This window comes from Podarcis pityusensis, assembly GCF_964106645.2.
Source record: "Podarcis pityusensis genome assembly, chromosome: 6".
In the NCBI taxonomy this organism is placed as follows: domain Eukaryota; kingdom Metazoa; phylum Chordata; class Lepidosauria; order Squamata; family Lacertidae; genus Podarcis; species Podarcis pityusensis.
Window position 1 is genome coordinate 48,842,902 of NC_138030.1, and position 27,138 is coordinate 48,870,039.

The 27,138-nt window shown below is 41.1% G+C and overlaps 1 protein-coding gene and 1 long non-coding RNA gene across 2 annotated transcripts in view; one reads left to right on the forward strand and one right to left on the reverse strand.

Moving 5' to 3' along the window:
• On the forward strand, positions 1–24,606 carry LOC308479218. Its single transcript, XR_013987556.1, has 10 exons — positions 1–1,114; positions 2,729–2,777; positions 8,344–9,079; positions 11,511–11,600; positions 14,311–14,390; positions 15,806–20,667; positions 20,896–20,958; positions 22,183–22,287; positions 23,196–23,294; positions 23,913–24,606. It is a non-coding gene; the product is annotated as an uncharacterized lncRNA (long non-coding RNA).
• Positions 16,310–27,138, reverse strand: part of SLC16A4 (solute carrier family 16 member 4) — a gene marked incomplete at its 3' end in the record, with an annotated part of 20,196 nt that continues 9,367 nt past the window's right edge. Inside the window, exons 4-8 of the mRNA XM_081009667.1 lie at positions 26,280–26,441; positions 25,168–25,728; positions 23,193–23,404; positions 21,681–21,774; positions 16,310–16,446 (exon numbers count right to left, since the gene is read on the reverse strand). Coding sequence (XP_080865793.1) covers positions 16,310–16,446; positions 21,681–21,774; positions 23,193–23,404; positions 25,168–25,728; positions 26,280–26,441 — 1,166 coding nt within the window. The remainder of the gene's footprint in view (positions 16,447–21,680; positions 21,775–23,192; positions 23,405–25,167; positions 25,729–26,279; positions 26,442–27,138) is intronic.

The window sequence follows — 27,138 nt, forward strand, 5'->3', positions numbered from 1 at the left end:
GGGTCTCAGACAAGAAGCAGGGAGACCTACGCATTGATATTGACCATCCTGTTGTATCAGATCTGAAGAATCTAGTCTGTTGTGTTGCTGTGTCCCATTGTTTACAGTGAATGGGGATCAATGGCTGCTATCTCCTCATCTTTACGAGGAAATGGTGCTGTTGCTGGCATGCAAGAAGCAGGGAAAGCATCTTTAAGTCTCAGAACAGTGTACAAATCTGGGACTTCATTGATTTTGAAGAGCTGGAGTTCCTGAATTTTAAGTTCTTGATTTGTTTTGTTCACCTAACTTGTTTGGCCTTAGTTCTGATTTTAGTTTGAAGAAAGTTTGAAATTGCTTTGCATCTTGCGCATAGAAACCTTTCCACCAAATTGAAAAAAAGAAAAAGTAACTCAAAAAAATTTAAGTGATAGCGCGTTTCCAGACAGCTTGAAAGAGCTCCTCCGCATCCAGGGGCTTTTCACCAGAGCTGTGCAGTCCTGGGTGTAGTTCTGAATGGATGAAGAGTTCCTGAGAGCTAGAATGCTGTCATTAAAACCTGTACCATTGGTATTGGTGCTCTTGACCAGTTTTGAAGCAAATTGTCTACACACCTTGGATGTGCATGCAACCTTGATCGTTTCCTAGGTACCACTGCAAACTTGTAGTTTGTAGTACAGATGATGAGAGGAGGAAAAAAAGTGGTGACACTTTGAAAAATGTGTCCCTGCATTTGGGGACCTTGAGCTTTGGAAAGCTGTTCCCACTGTGCAGGAGTACAACTCTTTGCTGCAGGAGACTTCGGGGCACGGTTGACGTCACACCACCAGAGGTCAAGAGGAAGCGAACAGTGCTGCACCTGCACCGTGGCTGCAGAAACCGCATATGTTTGCCATTCTGTCTTAGAATTAACTAGTTGCCATTTGACATGCAGATGGAAGACATCTTGAAATACAAGCTTGCTCTGGTTGCCTTGAAATATTTAACCTATTGTGGATAAAGAACACTAGCACTGTCCTGTATTCACGCAGGATGATTGCTAGGCAGCAGGTGCTTATCAACACACGGATGCAACGATTGTGTTCCACAAATTATGTGTTCCCAAGGCAAACTGCTGTTTAAAACACTTAAACAGGTAAGGGATTTTAAGAGGTCAAACTAAATTGTAATTCTAGGGAGCTGGGTTTACTTTTTTTAGGCTTTTCTCATTATATTATAGCCTTCTAAGTCCTTAGGTAACTGGTATATCTCTTACTAACTCGCTTTTACCCAAAGTGCTATGACTTCCAGGATGGCTGAGTACTAATTCAAACTTGTCATTTAATGTCACTTTTAGTTGATTTCTGATTTCCTTTTTTTAAATCTGCAAATAGTTGAGCGGTCAAGCTATTGGATGGTATCTAACTTAGTAGTACTGAGAACAGACCCATTTAAATCAATGGACTTAAGTTAACTTAAGTCTGTTGATTTCAGTGAGCCTACCAAGTATGACTAGTTGGATACCACCCATTGTTCCTAATAATAAATGTGGATATTTCTGTTGGGTAAATTAAAGTACTGGCTCAAAGGGCTGCTTCACACGTGGCTTTCTATATGGTCCAGGACATCACTTTTCTGTATTAAAATCAATGCAATCATGTGAAAATGCACACTTGGTGTTGTGTGCATACCTAGAAACATAAGCAGATGCTCATCATTTGATCATGCCTTTTCCTGCATGGAATATATATAGGAAGGTCATTGAATGTGAAGAGATAGTCATACTTAGATTTTAAGTGATTCAGATATTGTGAGGATATTGAATTCTGGCAAGTGATACAACAGATCTGCTTGAGTAATGATGGAGCATATTAGAACACAGCTTGGTATCAACAGGCACAGTTTAAATTTTTGTCACAACTGTCTGGGTTTTGGCAAGTTACAGTGGTGCCCCACAAGACGAATGCCTCGCAAGACGGAAAACCCGCTAGACGAAAGGGTTTTCCGTTTTTGAGTTGCTTCGCAGGACGAATTTCCCTATGGGCTTGCTTCGCAAGACGAAAATGTCTTGCGAGTCTTGAGATTTTTTTTTCGCTTTTCCCCCCCTTTATCTAATCCGCTAAGCCTTTAGTAGCCTTTTAGCAGCTAATCCGATAAGCCGATAAGCCTTTAATAGCCGCTAAACCGCTAATAGCGCTAATCCGTTAAGCTGCTAATAGGGTTGCTTCGCAAGACGAAAAAACCGCTAGACGAAGACTCTCGCGGAACGGATTAATTTCGTCTTGCGAGGCACCACTGTATTTGAATTTCCCCTCAATTGTCTTTTAAGTACAGAAAGAAAAAAGACCTTTTAAATAAAGAAATGGAAAGAGGTGGTTACACATCCTTTATCAAAATCTGAGTAATTAGGACCATCATCAGCACAATCCTGTGCATGACTCCTTGGAAGTAAATCCTGTAAAGTTCAGTGGAACTTACTTCCAAGTAAGTGTGTGTAGGATTGCAGTCTACTCTGATGGTGCGAATGCCGCAGCTGATTTAGATGTTCACACTTGAAATGCAGTCTGCTATATTTACAGTATTCCTTTAATGATTTTTTTCTTAGAGGATCGTTCAGGTGAATTGAGTTGATTCACTTTGAATTAAAACTACACAGTTGTTTGTACTTTCCCTCTTATTGTTTACTCCAGTATCTTTTAATTGCAGTTCATTTGTGATGCTGGGGGATGCTCTAATGGCTGCTCCATAATAGTGAGTTATTTCTTCACAGGATTGGTCAGCCCCTCTGGATTGGTTAGAGGGACATCTTTGTCTGAAAGGTAAACTGTACATTTTTCTTAACATACTGAATTCCTGCTGCTTAAGTTGGCTTGGGCTATGGCATATAAGAATATGAAAAAAATCGATTTAACTCTAAGCATACCAAGCAGAGAGAAAAGTATTTAAATACTGAACCTGCTTCTTTATAACTATGCATTCTATGGTAAGAATATTTTTGAAGTTCTTTGCTTATCTTGAACTGCACACCAAGTTTGCCATTCAGTATATTAAGAGCGTGATCCAGCAAAAGTTAAGTCTCATTAATAGACTTTCATTAAGGGGGAGTGAAGAGCATACGTATTTTTTCTCAGAAATCAATGGGACTGAAAAGTGCTTAGCCATTGCTCTTTAGCATTAGTTAATTTTCATAAGAAAATGATTACAAACAGGAAAATATTTAAAAATAATGTACAACCAATTAAAAAAATATAACTGACACAACCGAAAGTGGATTGGTAGATCAGTGTTTAAGGTTCTAAATCTTCAAGCTAAGCATTTCATTATAAAATGTATATAAGATACACCAAACAATATAAAATATTTCTGCACCTCAATAAGAGATGGTTTGTAGTTGTATGCCAACTCTTACTTCTACATTCTGTCTCTGAATATTTGAGAAATAGCAATTGCTTACACTTCAGTGTAGTGTCTGAAGGAGGACTGGGAAAAACACCTATTCTTAATTAAAAGAAGTATCAATTTGATCCCCATAGAATTCACAAACCAGTGTATAGTTCTAGATGTTAACGTTACCTTTTCACAACAAGGGCTACAAAGAACTTTCTCTGTATTCGTAGGATGGTATCCAACTCTGAGTTGACTCCAGATCAATGGACTTGGGTATAACTTAGTTGGATACCTCCTGTTCCTGTTTTGTTAGGTTGTAAAGGAAAATAGATTGGTTGAAAGCTATTATCAATGGAAGCTTATCTAAAGTGTCTCATCTAATACAATTTTAAGTTTAGCAATTGGTAAAATGTAGAGGTATGGACATAAGTTAGTGTCTCGAGTTATTCTGTTTTAGGTAATTTGTTAAAACTAAGACGATAAAAAGTAGGCTGTGATCTGTGAGTGGTCATAGACCACTGATTATTTTCTGGCAAATCTCCTTGTACCTGCTGCTTTTTGGGTTATTGGAAAGAAAGCTGGGAGTGTGTAGACCTTGGTCAACCAGCAGGGCACTTGTTGCACAGGTTAGTTATGCCCTAATTTAAAGATACTCTTAAGTATGTACTTTTGCTTTGAAAATTTAAAAGAAGTTGGTGGTCCATGGGGATCCATGGTTAGACCAAACTTCGCTAACTTTGTGACCTCCAGCTATTTTGGACTGATGGAAGTTTCAGTCCAAAACATTTGGCATGCACCAAGTTGGTGAAGACTAGATTGGATCCAACATGTAAGAAAGACTAACATTGTTCTTCCCTTAGCTTTAGAGCCTTGTGCTCTGTAAAGTGTCTTCTCCAACCTTTCCCCCCAAGATGTTATTGGACTACTGATTTCCTCATCCTTGACAGTTGCCCAGCTGATGGGACGATGGAAGTTGTTGGACTACAACATTTGGGAACAAGGTTAGGGAAGGCCGCTTTAGAACATTGGATCATGAGAAATCGGTTACAATTAGCACTAGATCAGGGATGGAAAACTGTAGCCCTCTAGCTGTTGTTGGGTTTTTAGCCAGTGGTGAGGGATTGTGGAAGTTGTCCAGCTGCACAGGTTCGACATCTGCATTACATAGTGTCAGTACTGCATTTGAACCCGAGAAGATTGTGTGAGCTTTATGGATCCCATTTTGGACATCCTAACAATGTGAGGAGTTTGCCTTCTGATGCTTCCTGATCTGGGGTTTTGAATCACAAGAGAGTGATCCAACTAACTGATCTTTAGAGGCAGAGGAGAATGAGCGCATAAGGTATGCCAGTTTTCATACTTGAAGAGTATATCAAACAAGCAGGTAATACTAATAAGGTGGCCTTAAAAGTGCTTATCCAAATAATGGAGGGTCTTTTGGTAAGAAATCAACCTTGTGTGTGAAATTACTTACATGTTGGCAACTTAATGTCAGGGGTGTCTGCAGTTATAGGCTGCATCCATTTACAGCTTTTATTGGGCATGTGGCCCTCCAGGCCTCTCTAACTAGCACTCGGGACTCTCTCCAGGCCACACTCCCTCCTGAGCCACCAGTCCTGTTTGCACTCTCATTTGAGTACTTTTGCCTGGCTGGAATGTTTTTGATCATGCTCCTTGCTTCTCTGGCTGGAACATAGTAAGGGATATGTGGATGTGAAGAAATTAGCTTAGTATACAAAGGTAAAAAGTTCACATGCATTGCTTTGCCTGCTTTTTCCTTCTGGGCGTCCCCAACAGTGGCACATGGCTTCTGGAAAGTTGTCTAGAAGGGAATGTGGACCTTGGACGGAAAAAATGTTCCCCACCTCTGGCTAATATTCAGGCTTTTGTTGTACATACAGTGGTATCTCGGGTTAAGAACTTAATTCATTCCGGAGGTCTGTTCTTAACCTGAAATTGTTCTTAACCTGAAGCACCACTTTAGGTAATGGGGCCTCCTGTTGCCGCTGCACAATTTCTGTTCCCATCCTAGAATCATATCATAGAATCATAGAGTTGGAAGAGACCACAAGGGCCATCGAGTCCAATCCCCTGCCAAGCAGGAAACACCATCAGAGCACTCCTGACATATGGTTGATATGCTCCTGATATTGCTCCTGAAGCAAAGTTCTTGACCCGAGGTACTGTTTCTGGGTTAGCGGAGTCTGTAACCTGAAGCGTATGTAACCCGAGGTATCTCTAATGCATCCACACTGCAGTCTCCTTTGGGGCAACACTTAGATGTATTCAGGGCTTAGTGAATGCTGTAATCCTGCACAGAGGTAGATTTTAAATATTCTGCCCAGAAGGCAGCATCCTGAGGCACTCTGCTTTCATGGTTTAAAGTGGGAGTGAAGATGTGTACAGACATGTCTACTACATCTTAAGTAGAGGAGTGGGGACATGTGAATAGGATTCCCACTGGTTAGAAGGGTAGGGTTTTGATGCCCTGTGTAGATTCTTGTTCCTCATTAATAATGGAACCAAAATGAATTATGCAAGATAAGCAAGTATATGTAAGCATGAATAATTTATAATTAGCTAAATTTAGATTTTCTGAGTACAGAATTTTGATTTTGGTGCACACAGCCCTCCATTTACAGCCAGTCAGAATTTAATCTCTGGGACCTTCGTCTGTGGCACCTGAGCTTCTGAGAAAATGTAAATGCAAGAAAGTGCCATATTTGTTTTCCTACATTAACTTTCTGTGTTTTTCTGATCACTTGGACCTCTTTCACTGCTTAGGTCAGGATGCAAAGACAAGAAGCTCAGATGTGCACACCAAGCTGTCTTGCATAGCTTGCATATCAGTTTCTGCTTTCAATCCAGCCTTGCGTGCTGGAGGTAGATTTTTAGTCTGCTTGGTGTGCGTTTCTGAAATTGGGACTGCAAATCTAATTGGAACAGTTTAAAAAATGAACCAGTGTAAAATGAAAGGCTACCGCAGGTTAGATTCTGGTTGCACTTGAGCTGTTTTATCCAGTAGCCACCAGTCAGTGATATATTGAACACTAGCAATATAGTGCATTTCTCTTACTTCCTGTTCTGGGCACCAAGGATTGGGGGATCTGAGAACCATCTCAGTTGTTAACTGAATACAGAATGGATTTGGGAGCGTTATGCTTTTTCATATTCAGTACTCTAGGACAAGAGAAATAATTATTCTGTTATATCAGCCTAGTTGATGGTAAGGGAGAAGAGGTATCATGAAGGTCAAGGATTTCTGTAGCTCAGGGGTAGGGAACCTGGTGCCCTCCAGATGTTACTGGAAAACAACTCATCATCCCTGAACATTGCCCATGCTGGCTACCACTGATGGAGTCCAAAGATAGATTCCCCACCCCTCCTCCAGCTGCTTCATACCCTAATTCTATTCTAAATACCTCACCTTGACATCTTTCTAGTTGATAATAATGTAGTCTTGCTGAGTTTGAGAATTTTTGCTCTGGGGAGTGAATGACTGGGGGTGGGAGAGGAATTAGCAGTCAATTGCTATTTTAATGGGAAGTGGAAGAGAGCAAAGTGTGTAGAAAAGCACTTTAAGGGCATGGTGATGCTCTGATCATTTGCTTCTGCTGTGTAACACAGGACCAGTAGTGAGCAAAACAACAGACTAATTTGTTTATTACCAAATCTGGCTGTGTAAAGAACAGTGTTTCTTCTGATGGAGCCAACCAGGCATTGGGGCAGTGACGTGGAGCATAGGACAAGTGTCTTTAAAAATGCCTTAGTCATAAAAAAAGAAAATGTGCTAAAAGGTTGTGACATAGAATTACGTTCATGGAATTAGAGGTCTTGGTTGTTGTTTAGTCGTTTAGTTGTGTCTGACTCTTCGAGACCCCATGGACCAGAGCACGCCAGGCACTCCTGTCTTCCACCGCCTCCCGCAGTTTGGTCAGACTCATGTTTGTAGCTTCGAGAACAGTGTCCAACCATCTCGTCCTCTGTCGTCCCCTTCTCCTTGTGCCCTCCAACTTTCCCAACATCAGGGTCTTTTCCAGGGAGTCTTCTCTTCTCATGAGGTGGCCAAAGTATTGGAGCCTCAGCTTCAGGATCTGTCCTTCCAGTGAGCACTCAGGGCTGATTTCCTTAAGAATGGATGGAATAGGTTATTTTGGAAATTTCCCAAATATTGGTTCAGTAAATGCTGATTCACATATTTCAAGGAAGATCTGGGACTCTTGGAGCCCTTGATCATTTTGGATCTTTCTTCTCTAGTTGCTTGGACTGCTGCGTGTAGTAGGACACACTAGGAACCAATACTTATACTAGTATAAAAATGGATACTCTGGCTATAGATTGTGAGAGAACGTTATTGTCATTCAACTTTTGGAGGCATAAATGCCCCCCTTTCTACATGGTGGGCAGGCAAGTTAGTTTGATTGTTTGTTTCTAGAAAGCTTCAGGAGTTAGGATATCCTCCTAGGGTTCTGAAATCTTACTGTCAGTCTCATGGTTGCATATAATAAATGGCTGACCTAGGACTGCAACCCAGGCATTCATGAGTAACAATGCCCACAAGTTACCCTGTGTTTGATGTGACTGGTTTATGGAAGACCTGAATGACTGGGAAGGGAGACTATTGCTGCAATAAAAGCATCAAAGGGAACACTGATGCTTTCTGTAGTGTGTGATTTGGCCGAAAATTCCAGTTAGCAAATAGATGTGTGAATCTGAGCTTTGCCTACCCAGGAACTATGCGTTTCTACACACATTTGCTGCTATTGTGTATACAACTTTCAGTTTGCATTGAAGGATTCTCTTATGTACACAATTGAGAATGCGCAATATTTGAGGTTCAGTATGCACTGCATCCTCTCAGATATATGGGATGTCTCTTGTCAATTAAAGTCATTCCTGTCCTGGCTGACAAGGCATTGAAAAGTGGGGTCCTGTGTTTGGAAGTTAATGTTTCAAGGATGTCTTGAGTAATGAGCAGCTGCTCATTTGCTTTCCTAGGCCATTTCCTGTAAAGTTCTTTCAGATGGAGAAAGATGGTGTTTAGAGCAGTATAACAGCACCAAGCTGTTTCTTCTTTACATCCAAATCAGATACTTCAGTCTTGATACTCACTCTGTTTGGAGACTACTGACTGTAGTGGAGTAATTAATCAGACATGGCCAAAATAAACATGGTTGGCACCAAACATTCAGTGATAATGCCTGCTTGTGGAATGGAAATGGACTTCTTCCCTGCAGATCCCAACAATCTGGTTTCTTTGTCCTCTCTCCAGTGCCCTTCATTCTCCCTCAATGATATCTGATTTGGGGTGTGTGCAAAGGGCTTCAGGGGAATGTGTAAGTGGACACTCACATTGGATCTCACCCTGTATTACTCAGGATGGACCATGATTTAGAGTGGGGATAAATTGCGGTGTAACTAGTGCAATTATTCTGTGACGAAAGAGCAATAAAATGTCAGGAGATTTAGTGTAAGTACAGAGGCAATATACAGGGGAAAGTCATTGTGTCAGTGCGAGGAATCCTGTCTGTGCAACAGAATTTCCTCTCTTCTCCCTGTCAGTTCCTCCACCCTCAAATCTCTTCTGGGGGGTTCCCCCAACCCTCCAGAGCAGATTTGGAGATGATGTGCCAGAAGAGGAGAAGGAGAGCAGTTTTTCTTCTGCATAGAGAAGTCCTTGGACAAATGGGATGACTTCATTGGATACAAACCATGGATATATACTTGCAGTAAGGTAGAATTTTTGTTCTCCATTGAACTACCTATTGACAATACGGTAGGATCTTTAGTGACTAAGTCACAGAAATTATCAACTCAGTTTAACAAAGGTGGGCAATTCAGTTTGGGGAAAGAGACTGAAAATAAAACAGACATTTCAATACATTTATGGTACAGATATATTTAGGATATTGATTCAGTGGTTCAGAAAGGATATGAATTCGTCCAAAGTCTTTTTTTCAAACTGTTTAAATTAGTAGCCGATACATGTTAACTAAAAGTATCCCTATGTCTGTCCTGAATCTACTTCTAGTCAACTTTGTTGGGTGATGTCAATTTCTAGTAGTGAGAGAGAAGAAAAACAATTCACAAGTTTCTACTTCTCTATAGTATTCACAATTTTTTAGAAATTACAATGATTTATTTTAAATAATTTTTATAAACTGTCAACTCAAAAAATATCAAAGTGATATAAAATGAAGTCACTTAAACATAACATTAAAGATAAGGAACAAAGTCCAACACTGAATTGAATTAAACCAAATTAAGTGATTCCATTTACTTCCCTCCTCCCCACTTTATAAACTATAAGGCCACAAATGTTTTACAACTTCTTCCCAAGGTATGGTTACCAGTTTTTTTTCAATGAATCCGGGGACACCTTTTCCCCCCTCTTTTTTTTTTGAAGCTGAGTAGCAACAGTGAGCTAGTAGTGGGCATGGTGAGGCAAAAGACCCTTGGCCCAAGCACACATGCATATTGTATAAAGGTGCAAAGCCCTTCTTTCGCACCCTGTGAAACATAAATGCGCAGAGTTTTAAAAAAACTGGGCAATGGCGTGCTGCCCACCCGTGACTCCCAAGCCTTCCCCGATCTCCTGACCCCTTCCCCCTTTGTTTTGACAGATCGGGGGAGGCTCTGGAGTCACGGGCGGGCAGCCGTTGCCCAGGAGGAATGCACAAGGTGCGTGGTTTCTCTGCTACACAAGGTGCAAAGCCCTTCTTTCACACCCTGTGAAACAGAAATGCACAGGAGGGCAACGGCCACTTGCCCACAACTCCCAAGCCTCCCCCGATCTGTCAAAACAAAGGGGGAAGGGGGCAGGAGATCTGTACCGCTGGACGTCCCCAGTTCCCCTTTGGCAGTGGCAGTGAGCAACTCCTGAAGCCAGCCAGAGCCAACTGCGCTACCAGGCTGGCTCCGGGCTGCTGAGGATGCCGCTGCCACGTTTCCCGGGGACAGATTTGCAAATCTTGGGGACATTCCAGGGACGGAATTTGTCCGGGGACAGATTTGCAAATCCAGGGACTGTCCCCGGGAACCGGGGACATTTGGGTAACCCTATGACCTAAGGGAGATGCATCATCCCATTACATCATTACAGTTCCTTCTCTGTTCCTTTCTATCTAACAATACACGTTTTCTAGATAAGTTGCCTGAACTGTACATGAAATTCTAAAAGTTTCTGTGCCATGTATCTGTGTAATAGCATGACTGGACCGTAAAGTTTTATTTTCATTAATTTCTCCAATACTTAACTTGCCCTTTTCAGTCCTATGATACCCTGAGCAGAGTTCTTCTATGACCTTAAAACATTTCCTGGAGAGTTACTGTGAATTTAGATCAACATCATCTGAATGTGTAAAGTTAGAGTGTGTGGTACTTAGGTATGTCATTTACACTCAATAAGATTGAGGGCTGTGCTCAGAAGAAAATACTTGGTGATGTACAAAGCAGGTTGGTTTGCCTTGTACCACTTCAGAGAATCCCAGCTTGGATTTGGGTCTAAAGCAGAGCCTTGCTGCAGAAAATCTAAAGCTTTCCAGTGAACAGGCTGGGGTAATCAACAACTAGCTCTTTGCCCCCTCTTTACAATTAGATGAAGTTAGCATCTTCTAAGTAGATAGGTAAAGGTAAAGGTACCCCTGCCCATACGGGCCATTCGTGTCCGACTCTAGGGTTGCGTTCTCATCTCGCTCTAGAGGCCGTGAGCCGGCGCCGTCCGAGGACACTTCCGGGTCATGTGGCCAGCGTGACGAAGCTGCAGCTGGCGAGCCAGCACCAGCGCAGCACACGGAAACGCCGTTACCTTCCCGATATAAAGCGGTATCTATTTATCTACTTGCACTTAGGGGTGCTTTTGAACTGCTAGGTGGGCAGGAGCTGGGACCGAATGACGGGAGCTCACCCCGCCACGGGGATTCGAACCACCGACCTTCTGATCTGCAAGTCCTAGGCTCTGTGGTTTTACCCACAGTGCCACCCGCATCCCCACTAAGCAGATAAAGCTTGCCAAATTTCATACAGATAGGTGCAGGGGTTGTTTTGCTAGGCCCCCTTTAAAGTTGTGGGGTGGATTTGAACTGAATTTGGCATTTTTGCCACTCCTCCCAGTCGCTGCCTTGGGGCAATGTGAACTTTGCACCCTCCTACTTTTTCCTTGACAGAGAGGATGACATTTTCCTGAAGCATGGAAGTATACTGCTTGTCTACAATTATGACATCATAGGCTTCAGGTGCTCAAAAAACAGGTACAGGTGAGAAGGGGACATGTGCATACTTATCCTGCACCAATGTCCTTGCTTGCTCCACTCACAACCTTCTTGTGTGAAGTGGAAGGTCTGAATGGGGCTTGGTAAGCACATTCAAACTCCCTTCAGACCCACTTTTTGGGAGGGGAGAGGAGAGTAGGGACATGGGGATGAAGACCTCTATGCAAGTCCTTGCACCACCTCTGAATATCTGAAAGGGCACACTCACACATAACAAAGTACACACAGGAAGAGTACAGTACTACCCAAACACATATAATGTTTTCTCTCTTTTTTTAATGCTGAACTTAAATGCATGTACAACTTGGGTCACAGTGAGGGAGTCAGGGGTGAAGGCAAGTGACTTCAGTATAGGAACACAGGAAGCTGCCTTGCACTGAATTAGGCCATTGGTTTATCTAGCTTAGTACTGATTGGCAGTGGCTGTCCAGCGTTTCTGACTTTAAGGCTCTCTCTGACCCCTACCCGGAAATGGAACCTGGGACATTTTCCATTAAAGGAGCTGCTCTTCCAATGAGCTATGGTCCTGCCTCACAATAATAAATGCCCCACTAATATGAATAATGAGAAAGACACAGTAAGTGAAATGAAAAATAAGAGCATAAGGGATTTGTTGGGGAATTATGGAATGATTTTGAGAATGATTTCTCTGGATATAGGTAATGACTGGTTGGGATTGGAATAAGATTGGATGGGGAACCTGTGGCCCTCCGGATGTTTGACTAATGTGCCTGTCATTCTTGGCAATAGGCCATGCTGGCTGGAGCTAATGGGAGTTGGGGACACAGGAGGGCCAGAGGTCCCCCAACCCTGGTTTAGATAACGTAAGACAAAAAGCAACCACCAAAACTTCACCATAAACTCCTTTGTGATCTTTGGATGAAGGGCTGTATAGAAATTTAATAACTAAGTCGTAAAATAATTACTGTTTCTAAAAGTGAACTAGCAAACAACAATGAAGATTGGTGGAATTGTTCAGATACATCACTTGCAAAAGCACTCATGAGTAAGCCCTAAATGGAAGCTGGAGCTGCCAATCACAAAACTTCAACCTCTTCACGCAGGGTGCTTTCTCTTTCTGGAGAGCTTGGTTGTATTAACATTTAACTGACTGTTTTGGGGTGTCTATTTCACTCTCCATCCTGCTGACTCCAGATGATTCAGGAATACATTCAGTGACACCAGTGCTAAGACATATCAATGAAACTTCTGTTTACGTACCAAAAGTTAGTTGCCACAATGTCTTCATCAACCTTAACCATTGTTAAAATGAGGCCTTAACCATTGTTAAAATGAGGCCAATGAGATTCCCTGTTAAGCAGGGGTTGAAGCAGTTTTGCAAGACCAGAGTTAAAAGGGTGTTTGGTTAGTAAGAATAGTTAATGTCACGGCGGATGTATGGTTAAGGCTTTGAAGGGAAGAGCAGAGATTTATAGATCAATGTATTATGGCTGCAGTGACTTTCAGAAGCAGAAGTATGCAAAGTAAGAGAAGCCACTGCGCAGTTAACATTCTTCCAGATGAAATCAGTAGACATAATTAAGAAACGGCAGGGCATAGTCTACTAAGGCCTGTCCTGTCTGCAGCACAAATATTATAGAAAACCTTGTCCATTCTTTATGAATATACCTTTAACTTTTTATTAGAAAAAGTTGGATTTGAGGCTTTTGAAATACTGAAGAACCAAGGGGGGGAAATGATGCTAATGTTTTAAAATACAGCAAAACATGTGGGAATAACCGGGTAGCATCCTCCCCTCCTGCTGCTTCATATACAAGAATTTCCTTGTTCTACCTACCACCATCAGTAGCATGCAGTCTCTACTCATTTTCAGTTCTTACATGGTTCTTTGTCTGGAGGTTGCAGGCTTTTGTTTTGCTGAAATGACATGGATTATATACCATTATTTCTGTAAAGATGTTTGTACATTAGTTGCACTATAGCAAAAGATGAGGTCATGGGGACTTAAGTAGCTGAGTTCTAGCATTATGAAACGATCAGTTGCACATCAGATCAATTAGCATGATGTCTACAGTGAAAATACATTTGAAAAGGAAGTTGCCAAGAAGGAGATGGCTCTTTAAACTAGTTGTGGAATTTTTGTCTTCTTTAATGACAGATGTCTACACAACTCCCCCAAAATGAAGCAGTGTACAGAAAAAGGGTGACCAATACTACATTATGGTGTAGTTGACAGCACATTGTGTATGTATCAGCAGCAGATCATATGAAAAACAGCTGGTCTATTTTCATGCACACATTCTGGTGAGGACAGGAAGCTGATGATTCCATGGATGCATGGGCTACACACAGCCCTGAAAATAGCTAGCAAATGAGCTATCACCCAAAGTGAAGAAGAAGTGTGTATCTGTACATAAACATGAACAACAGAAACTAGACTGGTTTTGCCATCTTAGTGCGACTTAATGTTTAGGTGGAAGGTATAGGATGCTTTTGAGATGAAGCAAGATTTTTGGCCATAATTAGTTTTCACATTGCCATGCTGATGTTGAAAATCTGGGATCAGTGCATTTCCCTGGAACATGTATTTCTAGTAAACATGGTAGCAGCCCACTGATGGAATACCGTCTATACAGATGGTACATATCAGGAATTGTTCCTCTTTGCTGGACAAGGTCTGCCCAGCTTGGGATTGCTGGTGATGGGGTTCCCTTCTATATCTTTTTGTCTGCAGTTCAGCACCACTCTACCTCTATTTAGTAGAAGCACCTTCAGATCTGGCCTGTAGACGTAACTGCAAAGTGTCAAGTCTAGGTAAATATGAATGATCCCAATTTCCTTCGTATCTTTGTTGCATTTGCATGTTTCTCTGTTCGGCTCGTTCCATTATTTTACTGAAACATCTTTAGTAGCATAGTTAGTCCAACTCAAATGAAACTAAGATCAGCAAGCCATCTATTCTACTGCTGTCTGTTACCAGGCTGTACAATGAAAGACTTCGCAAGTCAAACCCAGCCCACCCATCATGAATGGTGATCCACTTGGCCGCAATAAAACTAGTGTCTGGAAATGGGAAAGCAGATTGTCAAGTGTGTGACAAGCCACAATTCCTGTCTGTAGGGATACATTAGATTTTTAGCTGGAGTTGCCTAAGATCTTATACAAAAGTATGCATCCTATTATTGGCTTGTGCCACCTTACAGGGTTTAATACCTCACATTTTGGTCAGTTCAGCCTCATGGCTAGGAAGTTTTAAATGCCTGCATGACGTTAAATACAAATGGTAATTCTCTCTGTGCATCCCATTCCATTGGGAAGACAATTTGAGTAGCAGCATTATGTACAAGGATAGATATTCCATTGCTGCCATCAAGTGGGTATTTGCTGGTGGGGTATTCACAGGGGTGATTAGCAAGTGGATACTTCATTCTTGCTGCCTGGAAAAAATGTTCTCACATGGAGCCACTTGACATGTTACAAACTTCCTACATGAAAGAACATGGATTTATATTTGATATAAGAATTATTACATTTTATAATCACTGCTACTAATAGGTAGGAAACTACCTCACACCAGGTGATACTTTTGTCCCTGACGCCTTGTGCTGTGTGCTCTGATTGGTAGTGTCTTAGGCAGAGATTTCCCCTGCCACTGAATCACCTACTTTTTGACTTTTAACATTGGAAATGTGAGGTATTGAATCTAGACCTTCTGCATGAAAAGCATGTGCTTCACTTCTAAGCTATGGTCCCTTCCCATAGAATACGAAACGTGTGTCTCAGTCTTAAGTATATGCCAAGAAGTGGTGATGTGTGTGTTTATGTACATGCAGCAAAACGTGTGTGTGATGATCAGAAATGACTCTGGGCATTTGTAACCTGTGAACTAAGCAAATTAAGGGGACTGTTGACAGATTTCCTTGTTCATTTTGTGTGATAGTCCCTGTAGGTCATCAGAAGTGACATGATCGTTGATCTTTTTCTGGCCCTTGTTTCCTTTTGAGTATAGGAAAAGATGCTTTCCTGTAGCATATAGAATTACAGGTTTACATATGGAAGCTTGTTCATTCTCAAACTATTATCCCCCCCCCATTAAACCACTTTTAACATAACCTAAAAGGCCAATATACCATATTCTGTAATGAAAAGGTCTGTTGCACCAATATACGGTACTTGATAAAATTTAAAACTTGATGCCTATGGTTAACTTACTCTCTAATCCCTTCTAGGAGATGGTGTACTAAGAGCCAGCAGTGTTGTCTTCTGTCCAGATTGTGAAGACAGTTTGTATTTCGCAATTTACTGTTGAAATGGAATTGACTTTCGGAGGCGGGAGGGGGACATTTGCTGTTAAATGTCTTTCATCCCCTTAAGCAGCTTTTCCTCCTTGGTTTTTCTGCTTACTCTTTAAGTAGTGACCTCTTTCACACTTTTAGGTTGCTAGTATTTGGACCTTCAGAGGTGAGTTAGCTTTTTCTGTGTTTTGGGATATTGGGAAGGAATGGGATACCAGGCTTGTTAGACTTGGCTATTAAAAATGTTTCTTGTATACTTAATTTCAGTTTTCACAGTATATAAATTTACTACCACACTGGTATGTTAAGGCACAACAGCTTCAAAAGGATATATTTTGGAAAAGTCCTTTAATTTATTTCTTTTTATTACATAGTCAACAAACTGTTATAAATGTTACATGATATGGCTTCTTCCAATTGCTGCAGAATTTTGCTTGCTTATGTAGTCCAGCTTTTTTCTTGCCTCCATTTTTGGGCTACTGGTGCAAGGAATAGTGAAAGGGAAGAAACAAGGTAACAGCTGCCCGCAAAAATGAAGGAGTAAGCATATGTCTGAGTGTAATCATGTAGCCAACCTGTAGGAGGGAATCAGAGTTCAGTTACTTAAGTTTTTGATATTTCAGTTGAATATCACTTCATTTCACACAACATTACTACTGCAGAGCTTATGTAGAAGGGCCAAGGAAAATAGTTGAGAGTTTAAATGTTTATTCTGCAAGACTATAGAAGTCCACAGTACAATACTCAAGATTATTTTTGTCCCATCCAAAGCATTTGTTGTACAATACATTTTGGAGCATGAAACAAACACCAGTCTGGCCACACAGCAATCAGATGAGATATGCTCTTACTTTGCGATATCTGATTGGTGTACCATACATACAAATAAATAAATCCCTGTGGCCTTTTTTAAGTAACTCTACCAGTTTTCCTCTGAGCAATATTTTTGTCCTCTGCCAAGATGTTCTTAAAATGTGCCACCAGAGGGCCCACTCTTTTTTTCTTCACTGGAATACATGTCTGTTTCAAGGTATTCTGAAATGAACTGCCAGTGGAGGACTGTTTATACAGATTTCCATTCACGGGGTGCTTCCACATGCAAGTAGATCTACCCCATTCAGGGGCCAATTGGCATTCAGAGGCAGGCTCCATTTAGCTATCAAGGCTAATAGTTGCTGATGGAGTTGTATGAATCTGGTTTTTCTGTGCAGTTCTATGCTGGTTTACTTTGGAAATAAGTCTTACTGTGTTCTAAGGGGCTTATTTCCAGGAAGGTGTGCATAGGATTGCAGTCTTACACCACAAGTTAAATTCATTATGTGAAAGAGTACTCCCTTCTGAATCCACTGTGTATCCATTTTGCTGATTGACTCCATGAAATAATTACTTTTTTATCAACTTCCTCTACACCATGCATAATTTTATAAACCTTTTATGCCACACCACAGTCAACTTCTCCCACCAAACTAAAACACCTTAAAGCTTTAAATCTTTATTTTAGGGAAGTTTATCCAGCCCCCTATCATTTCAGTTGTTGTTTTTTGTACCCCTTCCAGTCCTTTTTGAATTGTACACAATATTGCAAATGCCGCCACACTAGAGTTATACCAAAGAGAGAGACAGTGACTGTTTTAGTTCTTTTCCTAATAATATTTCGTGTTTTATTGCTACTGTGTCCCGAGTTGACATTTTCAGTGAGCTGTGCACTCAAGCAAATGCATTTTTCCCTCATTAGTTTCAGTTAAGACCCCATTGCTGTGTATAAGAAGTTTTGCACTAACTCAGAATTGCCTTTACTGTTCTTCTGTTAGTCATTCGCCCAGTTTAGAGAGATCTTTCTAGAGTTTATCACAACCTGTGTTTCACTACTCTGAGTAATTTTGTGTTATCCACAGTCATGACAGCTCCATTGCTCACCCTTGGCTCCAGGTTTATGAAGTTAAATAGCATTGGCCTCAACACACATCCTTTGAGAACCCTACTGCTCCATTGTGAGAACTACTCTCGCCTTCCTGTTCTTTAACCATGTTAGCAGTTCAGATCACCCCCTTATCTCAAGCTAAGTTTACTTTGCCTTTTGTGACACTATAATGGCTGTATGATTTCTCCTATCTGCTGCTTTTGACCCAAATAATTCTAATTGATTTTAGTCTTTTAACTTGATATTCTCTCTCTCTCTCTCTCTCTCTCTCTCTCTCTCTCTCTCTCACACACACACACACACACACAAAATTAGCCACCTTGAAAGTGCTAGTAAAAGGAGTACTATCAGTGACCAATATGTACGTGTTCAGTAATTTCATGTTCTTTCTTTTAAGAACTCTCAGGTAATGTGACTGGGTTGCGCTCCAGTGACTTGTTAATTTGTAATTTGTCAGTTAGCTTTAAACATCTTCATTTGTTGCCTGTATTGAGACAGCACCTCAGATGCCCTCCAAGATAACAATAGATTCTGATTTGAATCTCTCTGCAGCTTCTACCGCAGTGACTAGTGATGCAAAGATTCCGTTTAGCCTCTGCAGTCTCCCTCTCCTTATTCAGTACTTCTTTTACGCCTTTCATTAAGGTACTATGTCTTCCTGGTTGGTTTCCTGCACCTGCTGCATTTAAATACATGTTTTGCTCATGCATTTAGCAGTTTCCTCTTCATTGCTTTAATTGTTTGCTTTCTTGTTATTTGATTCCCGCCCCCCCACCCTTGTGTTCTTTATTTTCCTCATTAGGGCAAGTCTTTCGCTTTTAAAAGTGCAGGTAGCCAGTGTAGTACCCTTCAGTTGCTACTGGACTAGAGCTCCCATCAGCCCCAGGCAGCATGACCAGTGTTCAGGGATGGTGAGTGTTGTAGTTAACAACATTTGGAGGGCACCAAGTTGCCTTTTTCTTCACACTGTTGCTTAACCATGCTAGTAGCCTGTTGGACTTGTATGCCACAGGTTAGAAAGGGAATGAACATTTTATCTGAGTTTCTGTTACAATGGTTTTAAACAAACTCCAAGGTTACTGAAGGGATTTGGCCATCCTTTCAACTTCTATTTTATGTTTTCAGTTTTGCCTGCTACGTAAGTCCTGAGGCAACATCTAGCCATTTTGAAAAACAGATCAAAGACTAAAATCACACACAAAGCAGGCAACTCGGGGCAGAGTTAAAAGGCATAGCAGCTTCCTGGAGATGAGCACAAGCAAAGGCCTGGGAGCACAAATGTGTTTTTAGAAGTTGCCAAAATGACATTAACTTTGGCATTTTCCTGAACTCAGAGGACACGTGGTTCCACAACACAAACACTACCACAGGAAATGTGAAACTACCCAGTTCCAGGAATGTGAATGTGGGGTTGTAGGTGTGCTTCTCCATCCACATTCTCACCCAGTCATGCAGGACTAAAGACAGCTTGAGGTGAAAGTCTCTCCTAGTTGGCAATGAAATTTGTCAGCGTTACAGGACAAGCCAGCATTGGCTGGTTGCCTGGGCAAATGGGATTTATTTTCTCTTTTCTTCCCCTCCCCCTTTCTCTTTCTCCCTCTATCACATGCAGGCTGCTCAGAGGGCAACGAGGTGCCTTTGTTTTCTCTCTTGTATTTAGTCCTTTTGCTAAATCTCACTTGGTGTGTGGTGCTGTGACATCATTAAGTGTGTATATTTGTTAGATTGCTATGCTCTCCAACAGGTTCCCAGAGCATTTTCTGATAGCAAACTGTGGCTAACTGCATTGCTTTCTTCTTAGAAAATGCTTCATAGTCCATTGCCCCAGATAATTGTTTACTTTCTATTTAGAGATGACACGACAAGGGTCTTGTGTTCAGGTTTCTATAATCTGGTGTAGCGTTCATGGGACTTTATAACCTTTGGAAAATTGTATTTCTGGTTTTGAATGGGTCTGTACCACCTTAAAAATCAAACAAGTCAAGTACATTGGATGTCACAGAAAAGGGGCCTTGTATTCCTCTAGTCCCTGTGAGGACATAAAAGGAGAACCAACATTGGGTGCCTACTTCTTGCTGCTATGGAAATCACTGCAGGGTGTTGGGAGCAAACCGAGGGAAGAATTGGATCCAAATTGGATCCTTTCAATCTAGGGAGGAAACTGTCAGCCCTATAGCTGGCACAGTGAGAGTGCTGCTCCACTTTTTCTCTCACCTTGCTGGCAAGACCTAGCAGGAAAGTAGATGTGACAGTTTGTTTGCCTTCCATTCCCCTTTTAAAAAAAGGATTCCAGCCTCATTGAATTCAGTGGGGCTTACATCTCAATAGGCATGCAAGGGATTTGAACTGTCAATGTCTGAATACAGAGGTTATTCCCCCCCCCCCCCAGCTTTTCTGGATTATCTGTCATTTTGTTCCTGGCTGCTTCCTATGCTGCTGCAACTTGCTTGGCTAACAGCTACATATGTTCCTTTTACTGGTGTGTCAGTTACAAGCTAGAGATGTATTAATTTTTTTCCAGGGGAATGAGGCAAAGGAACCCTTTATCACATGGGGCTGTGAGGCGGGATTTAGGGCCTTATTCCATGATCATAATTTATCCTAATGTGCCCATTAATTCAATTCCAGACGACTCTACACAGAAAAGGGGAAGACAAAGTAGGGAAAAGGCTAGTCCATGGGGATAACCAACACGATTCCCTCCAGACGTTGTTGAACTCCCAACTCCTATCAGCCTCAGCCAGCGTGGCCAGTGATCAGTGACGATGGGAGCTGCAGCTCAATCCCCAGAGGACACTACGTTGACTACCCCTGGAATAGACAGTCTAGGGAAGACCATGAGAGCAAGAGAGGGCCAGAGCTGTGAAGAAGGAAGGTAGGAAGCAAATACCGTATTTTTTGCTCTATAAGATTCACTTTTTCCCTCCTAAAAAGTAAGGGGAAATGTGTGTGCGTCTTATGGAGCGAATGCAGGCTGCGCAGCTATTCTAGAAGCCAGAACAGCAAGAGGGATCGCTGCTTTTGCTGTGCAGCGATCCCTCTTGCTGTTCTGGCTTCTGGGATTCAGAATATTTTTTTCTTGTTTTCCTCCTCCAAAAACTAGGTGCGTCTTATGGTCTGGTGCGTCTTATGGAGCGAAAAATACGGTGCCCAGCCTGCAGCAACCGTGAGCAATATTTTTCCTTACTATTGTTATTTATATTGCATTATCCTTGTACCTGGTGTTTCACAAAGGTGCTTTACAATAGACAAAAGGGAAACAGAGGAAGTGGAAGGATATGAGATTGTTTAACATTTAAACAGATGGTGCTACACAGTTGTTGCCTTTTATTTCCCTTGTGGGTGGGCAACAGTTCACTGTTACTTCCTAAGGATTTTTTTCCCTTCTAGAGAGCTTGTACCCCATAGGCAAGAGGAAGGATTAAAAACACAAATGCATGCTTTATTTTCCTTTTCCACACACCTTGAACAGGGTTAAGGAAGACCCTTTTTTGTGCTGACTTTTACTATAAAATGAATGAAAGTCCATAAATAGGTTGGTCTGTTGATAGTGTTTTGGAGGGGAAAACCCAATACAGAATCCAGTGAAGTCATTGTGTGAGTGGAACAGCTTAACACTTGTGCAACTGAACTTTCCCTTCCTTCTCCTCTCCTAGAGGACTCCCTGCACCCTTTGAAATCTGCTGGGGGAAACACCAGAGCAGATATCAGGGGATGCGGAGGGGAAGCAGCTGGAGGAGGAGAGGGAAGGAAAGTTCTGTGGCATGAGTGGAGGTCATTCAGTTTGTGCAGTGACCTTGTTGGATACAAATTTTACTCAGCCTTGCTTTCGACAAGAAAGGAATTCTGGCACTCTTTCAATGGAAGGAAGAGGTTGTTTTAAGTTACCTGCAATAGGAGGTCCAGCGAGGACTGCAAGGCCAGCAATGAATGAGGCATGTCCCAAAGCACTGTGGAATCTGGAGGCTCCTACAAACTCTACCTGTTGAAGCAATCAGTGTTATTTATATGTTTTATAAATATTTTCAACACATGAAAACAGTTTGCATGTTCCCTTCATTTGCATGTTTAGAAATACATTTTTAAAGTTAATAATAAAAATAAACCATCTAGACTCTGCAGTTAAGCCATAGGTGACCAGTCTCTGGCACAGCCAGTAGAGGCTTATGTGATGTGATAGACACATGGGTCTTTCTCTGGCATAGACTTGAGCAGGGGTGACAAACCTTTTCCAGCCAGAGGGCTACATCCTGACCCTTCACATACCCCAGGGCTACTTTGACACCTGACGCCCTTATGGTGATGTCAGGTGACATCTTCAAAAGAGCTCACTGTCAGCCCCAATGAGTTTCTTGGTGCCCACAGTGAGTCTCACTTTTTTCATTTGCAGATTCTGTTTGGATTCAAACTGCACCTACAGATGGAGACTTTTCTGCCGCAGACAAGCAAAGCTATCTACAAGGCCAGTCTATAGAAGAAAAATGTCCATTTACAGGTACATAAACTACACTTGCAGCAGATGTACAACTTCAAATGAGCTTACTGTCAGCAAGCCTCGTTTGATGAGGAACAACCTGAAGCACACTTTAAGCTCCAGATCACAACCGTATGTTTATCTATCCCACACTCCTGACCCCATGTATAATATCAGGTGGGGGAGGTTTGGGGGAAATGACTGCACAGAGCAAATTAGCGTCTAATTTGTTCTGTGGGTTGGAAGTTCCCCATGCCTGGACTAGAGTCATATCTCTACTCCTCCCTGTTTATCCAGCGTTGTACCACTGCATTCTCCCCAGCTCAGTATATAATAATTGAGGTCAAACCAACCCAAGGACTATAAATGTATGTAGCTTGCAGTAGAATGGAACAGTCTCATATTTTAGAACTGTGACATGCTTGCTAAAAAAGATTGGCCACCACAGGTTTAAGCAATCTGAAATTAGAGGGGATGACTATGAAGGGGATGATTTTCAGCAGGGAGAGAGGAATCTAGACTGGGAGAACATTTCATATCAGAGCCCTATAACTGATTCCCCCACCCTGCCCAAGTCAAAGGGGTTCAATTAAGCGCACTTTCAAAAGTGTGACAGAAGTCATATGTAGTTTGGTTCTGAGGCCGTACAGAAGACTTGTTTAATTAATGCTTTGGAGGCAGAATCACAGACTCAAAATGCATTGGGTTCAATCAAATAGATCTTCAGAGCATCTGTAAGGTTTTCTCTCTCATGTTCCTATGTATAAATGGAGCCTCAGGTATATCATGTTCAGAGCATTTTTAATTTTCTGGTTTATCCTCTGTGTACTGAAGTAGGTGAAAGTTTTGGATGGTCTGTGCTTTATAAAAATTCTGGATCGCTTTTCTATTAGCCTTTTGATGATTAATTGCTTTCTTCTGCTTACCAGTACAGGAAGTATCAGAGCCAGGTATCCACCACTGAAAATGGCAAAGACTACAGAATAGGTCATAAGTAATGGGAAGGTTGTGGCAAGAGGACACAGCAGGTTAGTGACACCACAAAAAATGAGGTACATCTTGTGGTAATGATACTTCTTGATCCAGTTCTGATCTGCAATCCAACCAGAGAGCAAGAGGCTGACTGTCTCTGTTATACCTAAAGGGAAGCAGAAAAATAATGAATTTTCAAACAGAATTTATGTAGTAGAAGCTTTGAAAAACACAGATAAAAGGTCAGAAAGGAAAGAGTTTGTACCCTTCTTTTATTTCTGTAAAATACATGTGAAAATTCAAAATTTCAAGCCCAGAGGTTGGTGGCAGTTTACATGAAAAAAAAAGAATGTTATTTTACCACCTTTTATTTCTTTAACATTTAATATTTCCTTGCAGAGATCTAATACTTTTTTTAAAAAAAGGCTTTTGATTTAAAGAACAGTTAAGAACATGCATTAAGTATTGTCAGAAGAATCTTTCTAATTTGTCAATAAAATTGAAGATAGCTCGGTTGTATTTATTTGTGCAATTTTAAAATATCCTCCCAAAATAAAATAAAAACAGCTCAGGAAACTTTCTGTCTTTTTTATGCGACTTCTAATTTAGCTTACTACTTGGTATTCTTATGAAAACATCAGTGGCTCACATTGATTGTTTTTGTTTTTGTTCAGGACTAATTTGTTGATCTGCTTAATTGAAAGGTAAGTGCCATCCATTAGAATTTTGTATTTCATCACTACTAATCGCCAACAGTGATATCCTGGTAATCTACCCATGGGGGGGTCTCAGGAATTTCTAGATTGTTATATGCCATTTGTGAAATATTTTTTGAACAAATACTAAAAATATTTTCAAAGCCCTGGCTGTCTTTCCCCCTCCTTTCATTTTACAACAAAGTATACTGGCTGCAGTCTAGCAAACTTGTTTATGTAGAAGGTTACATGTATATATGCAGCCAGTTTCTTTGTGTTTTGTTTTTTTGTTAAGAGAAAGTTTGCACATTTGAAATTAAGGCCATTTGCCATTACCTTCAGTCTGCATGACTCATATTTTGTATCCCTGCTCAGTAACTAGCTTTCTTAAAACAGTCACTTAGTTGCATGCAATTGCTGGGTTAGGGCCCAAGTCTCCAACTCCTACCTCTCAAAATTGCTTGCTGACAAGTACATTTGCCACAGATGTTACTCCCTTCATATGCCACTCTTGGCTTTTGGTTGGCAAATTTCAGATTGGAGGGGAGGGGAGTATTTTGGGTGGGTGACTGGCTTTGGGCTTGGAACTTCTACTTGCTGATCCCTATTATGTATCATTGTCTTACAATGGGAGACAATGGCTTCATTTAATAAAGTCTTTTTAATTACTGGAGTTTGTTTCTTATTTCATAATACAGATATCAAATGGGGAGGGGAACAGATTCTGTTCAGAACAATTTACTTAGAAGTTGATTAAGACACATTTAAAAAAATAGATGAGGTGGCAGATTAAACACACCAGTTGGCATATAAAACACACATTTGAGACAAAGAGATGAGATATATTCCATTATTCAGTGTATTGTATTTACTATTAACAACACTCTTTTACATTCTTGATGGCTGCAGCACACCAGTGTCAATGTTTCTAGGGAGCTATTTATTAATCCAAAATCAGATTCAGTTTTCCCCAGGATCATTTCAGTTGTGTTGTAATTTTTTTTATCCTTTCTTGTATTGCTATGAGATCTTTTTATAACTAATATTTTGATTTCATACTTGAAAACAACAGGTCTTTGGGTTGTTGTTTTTAATAGAGTTGTATGTTGAGCCATAAGCAGTGTTACATTTCTTTTCTACAGGAATTAGTTTCTCTTCACCCAAAGTGAATTATTAGTGAAGCTGTCATGCAGAGATCTTAAGAAAGCCACTTTAAAAGTTGATTTTTTCTTACCAGCCACTGAAATGATGTAAGCAGTATCCATTGGCTCAATGCCCAGTGTTTTAGCTCTGGCTGCAAGGTGGAAAGTGGGGATAAAGTAGGCTAACTGGCTGAAGAGAAAAGACCATGTGAAAATGTAGAAGAAAGGGTTTTTTAGCTGGGAAAAATCAACATGGCATTGCTTGCATGAAAAAGGATGATGCTTGGAATTTCCCTCCTTGTTTGTTGGAAAGCAGTTTTGATTACCATTCCGATTGGGATGTTTGTTTTTGTGGCTCCCGTTCTCTGGCACTTCAGAACACTTGTCGTTTTCTGGGGCTAATTGTAGTCCAACATGCTGTAGATTGTTCATACTGATGCATTCATGATCGAGGGGATCTGATCTATTCAGTTCTGTGGTGCCAATTTTATCTTGGCTGTCTTCAGTGGTCTCTGCAATTTTTAGGTGCACAGGTGTTTGTTTGTCTTCGTGTTTAATACTTACAACTGTCTTTTTCATCATGTTAATTGGTCGTAGTAGCATGCTAGAAGGAACAAGGTTCAACATCACACCACCATATATCAGTAGGGCACCTAAATGATGAGACAGAGATTGAGATGTGACATTCTGCTGCAAGAACAGGGAAATAGAAATGTTAATAAATTTTATTAGCACCCCCTCTGAAGGAACTTTTGGTGACTTTCAGAGGATCTAAAATAAGTTACTTTTCAGCCATGCTGGGAGAATTGGCATTCTTTAAGGCAAGATATCAGAGGCTTTTCTGCTTCCTTCCCAGGACTCCCCAAGGAGTCTTCTTCCACTTGCAAAAGGTTTTCCTGGTACGGAGATGATTTGGGCCTTGAATGACAAAGACGTACACAGGAGTACCCCAAAGCTATGCACTTGTTCCTTTAAGGAGCAAAGCACACTCCCTCAGTGCTACTCTCTAGACTTGACTGTGCAGGTGGGAATGAATCTACTAATAAAGTGCCTTCCTGACCAGGAAGATACCATGGTCAATAGTATAAAAAGCCACTGAGAGATTGAATAAGAGTAGCAGGGTTGCACTCCCCTGTCCCACTCTCAAAGCTGATACACATAAGGTGGTAATTACCATGAAATGTGGGAAGTGAAAGCTACCAACCTTGCCATCCATACGTTTCTATCAGGACTTGAACAAATGGTGTGAGTATAACACTCAGTCCCATTCCTGAACGGCCGATTGCATTGGCTAGAGCCAGGCGTTTCTTGAAGTACTTGACAATCATCACAGCTGCTACCTGATACAAGCTAGCAAAACCCAGTCCTAAAATGAAAAGAAACACATAAGAAAGATGCTCCTTCTCCTGGGCCCATCCGGAGGGTGGTAGGCAACCCTAGATTTGGGTGCCACACAACGAAAGGAGAGGGAGGGAAGCTTCTGTCGTACAGGCTCAAGTCATTGAGCGAGTGGAACTATTTTGTTGAATACAGCCCAAAATGTAACATCTTGATATTTTAATAAGCATATATATATATATATATATATATATACACACACAGTGGTGCCTCGCAAGACGAAATTAATTCGTTCCGCGAGTTTTTTCGTCTAGCGAATTTTTCGTCTTGCGAAGCACGAAATCCCATAGGAATGCATTGAAATTCAATTAATGTGTTCCTATGGTCAAAAAAAGTCCAAACAAAGCCAAATTTGGTACAACAAGAGTTTATTAAGTGCTCTTTAAAGTCACACATACTGTAAAGAGCATTTCAAAAATTGAAGGAACAATAAATTAAGTTTCTAAACATGACAGAAAAACATTTAAAAATCAACAAAGTGTACAGTACATTTTCTAAGACTCTGGGGGACAACTTGAAGAAGGTTCCTCTTCCACTCTTGGCTTCTTGCTGAAGAACCTGTCCATGGTCTGCTGCTTCATCCGCCTTTTCAGCACCTCCCTGAAAGGTGACATGACCCTCGTATCAAAAGTGTTCACAAGGTCATGTGCCACGTGCTTGTCAGG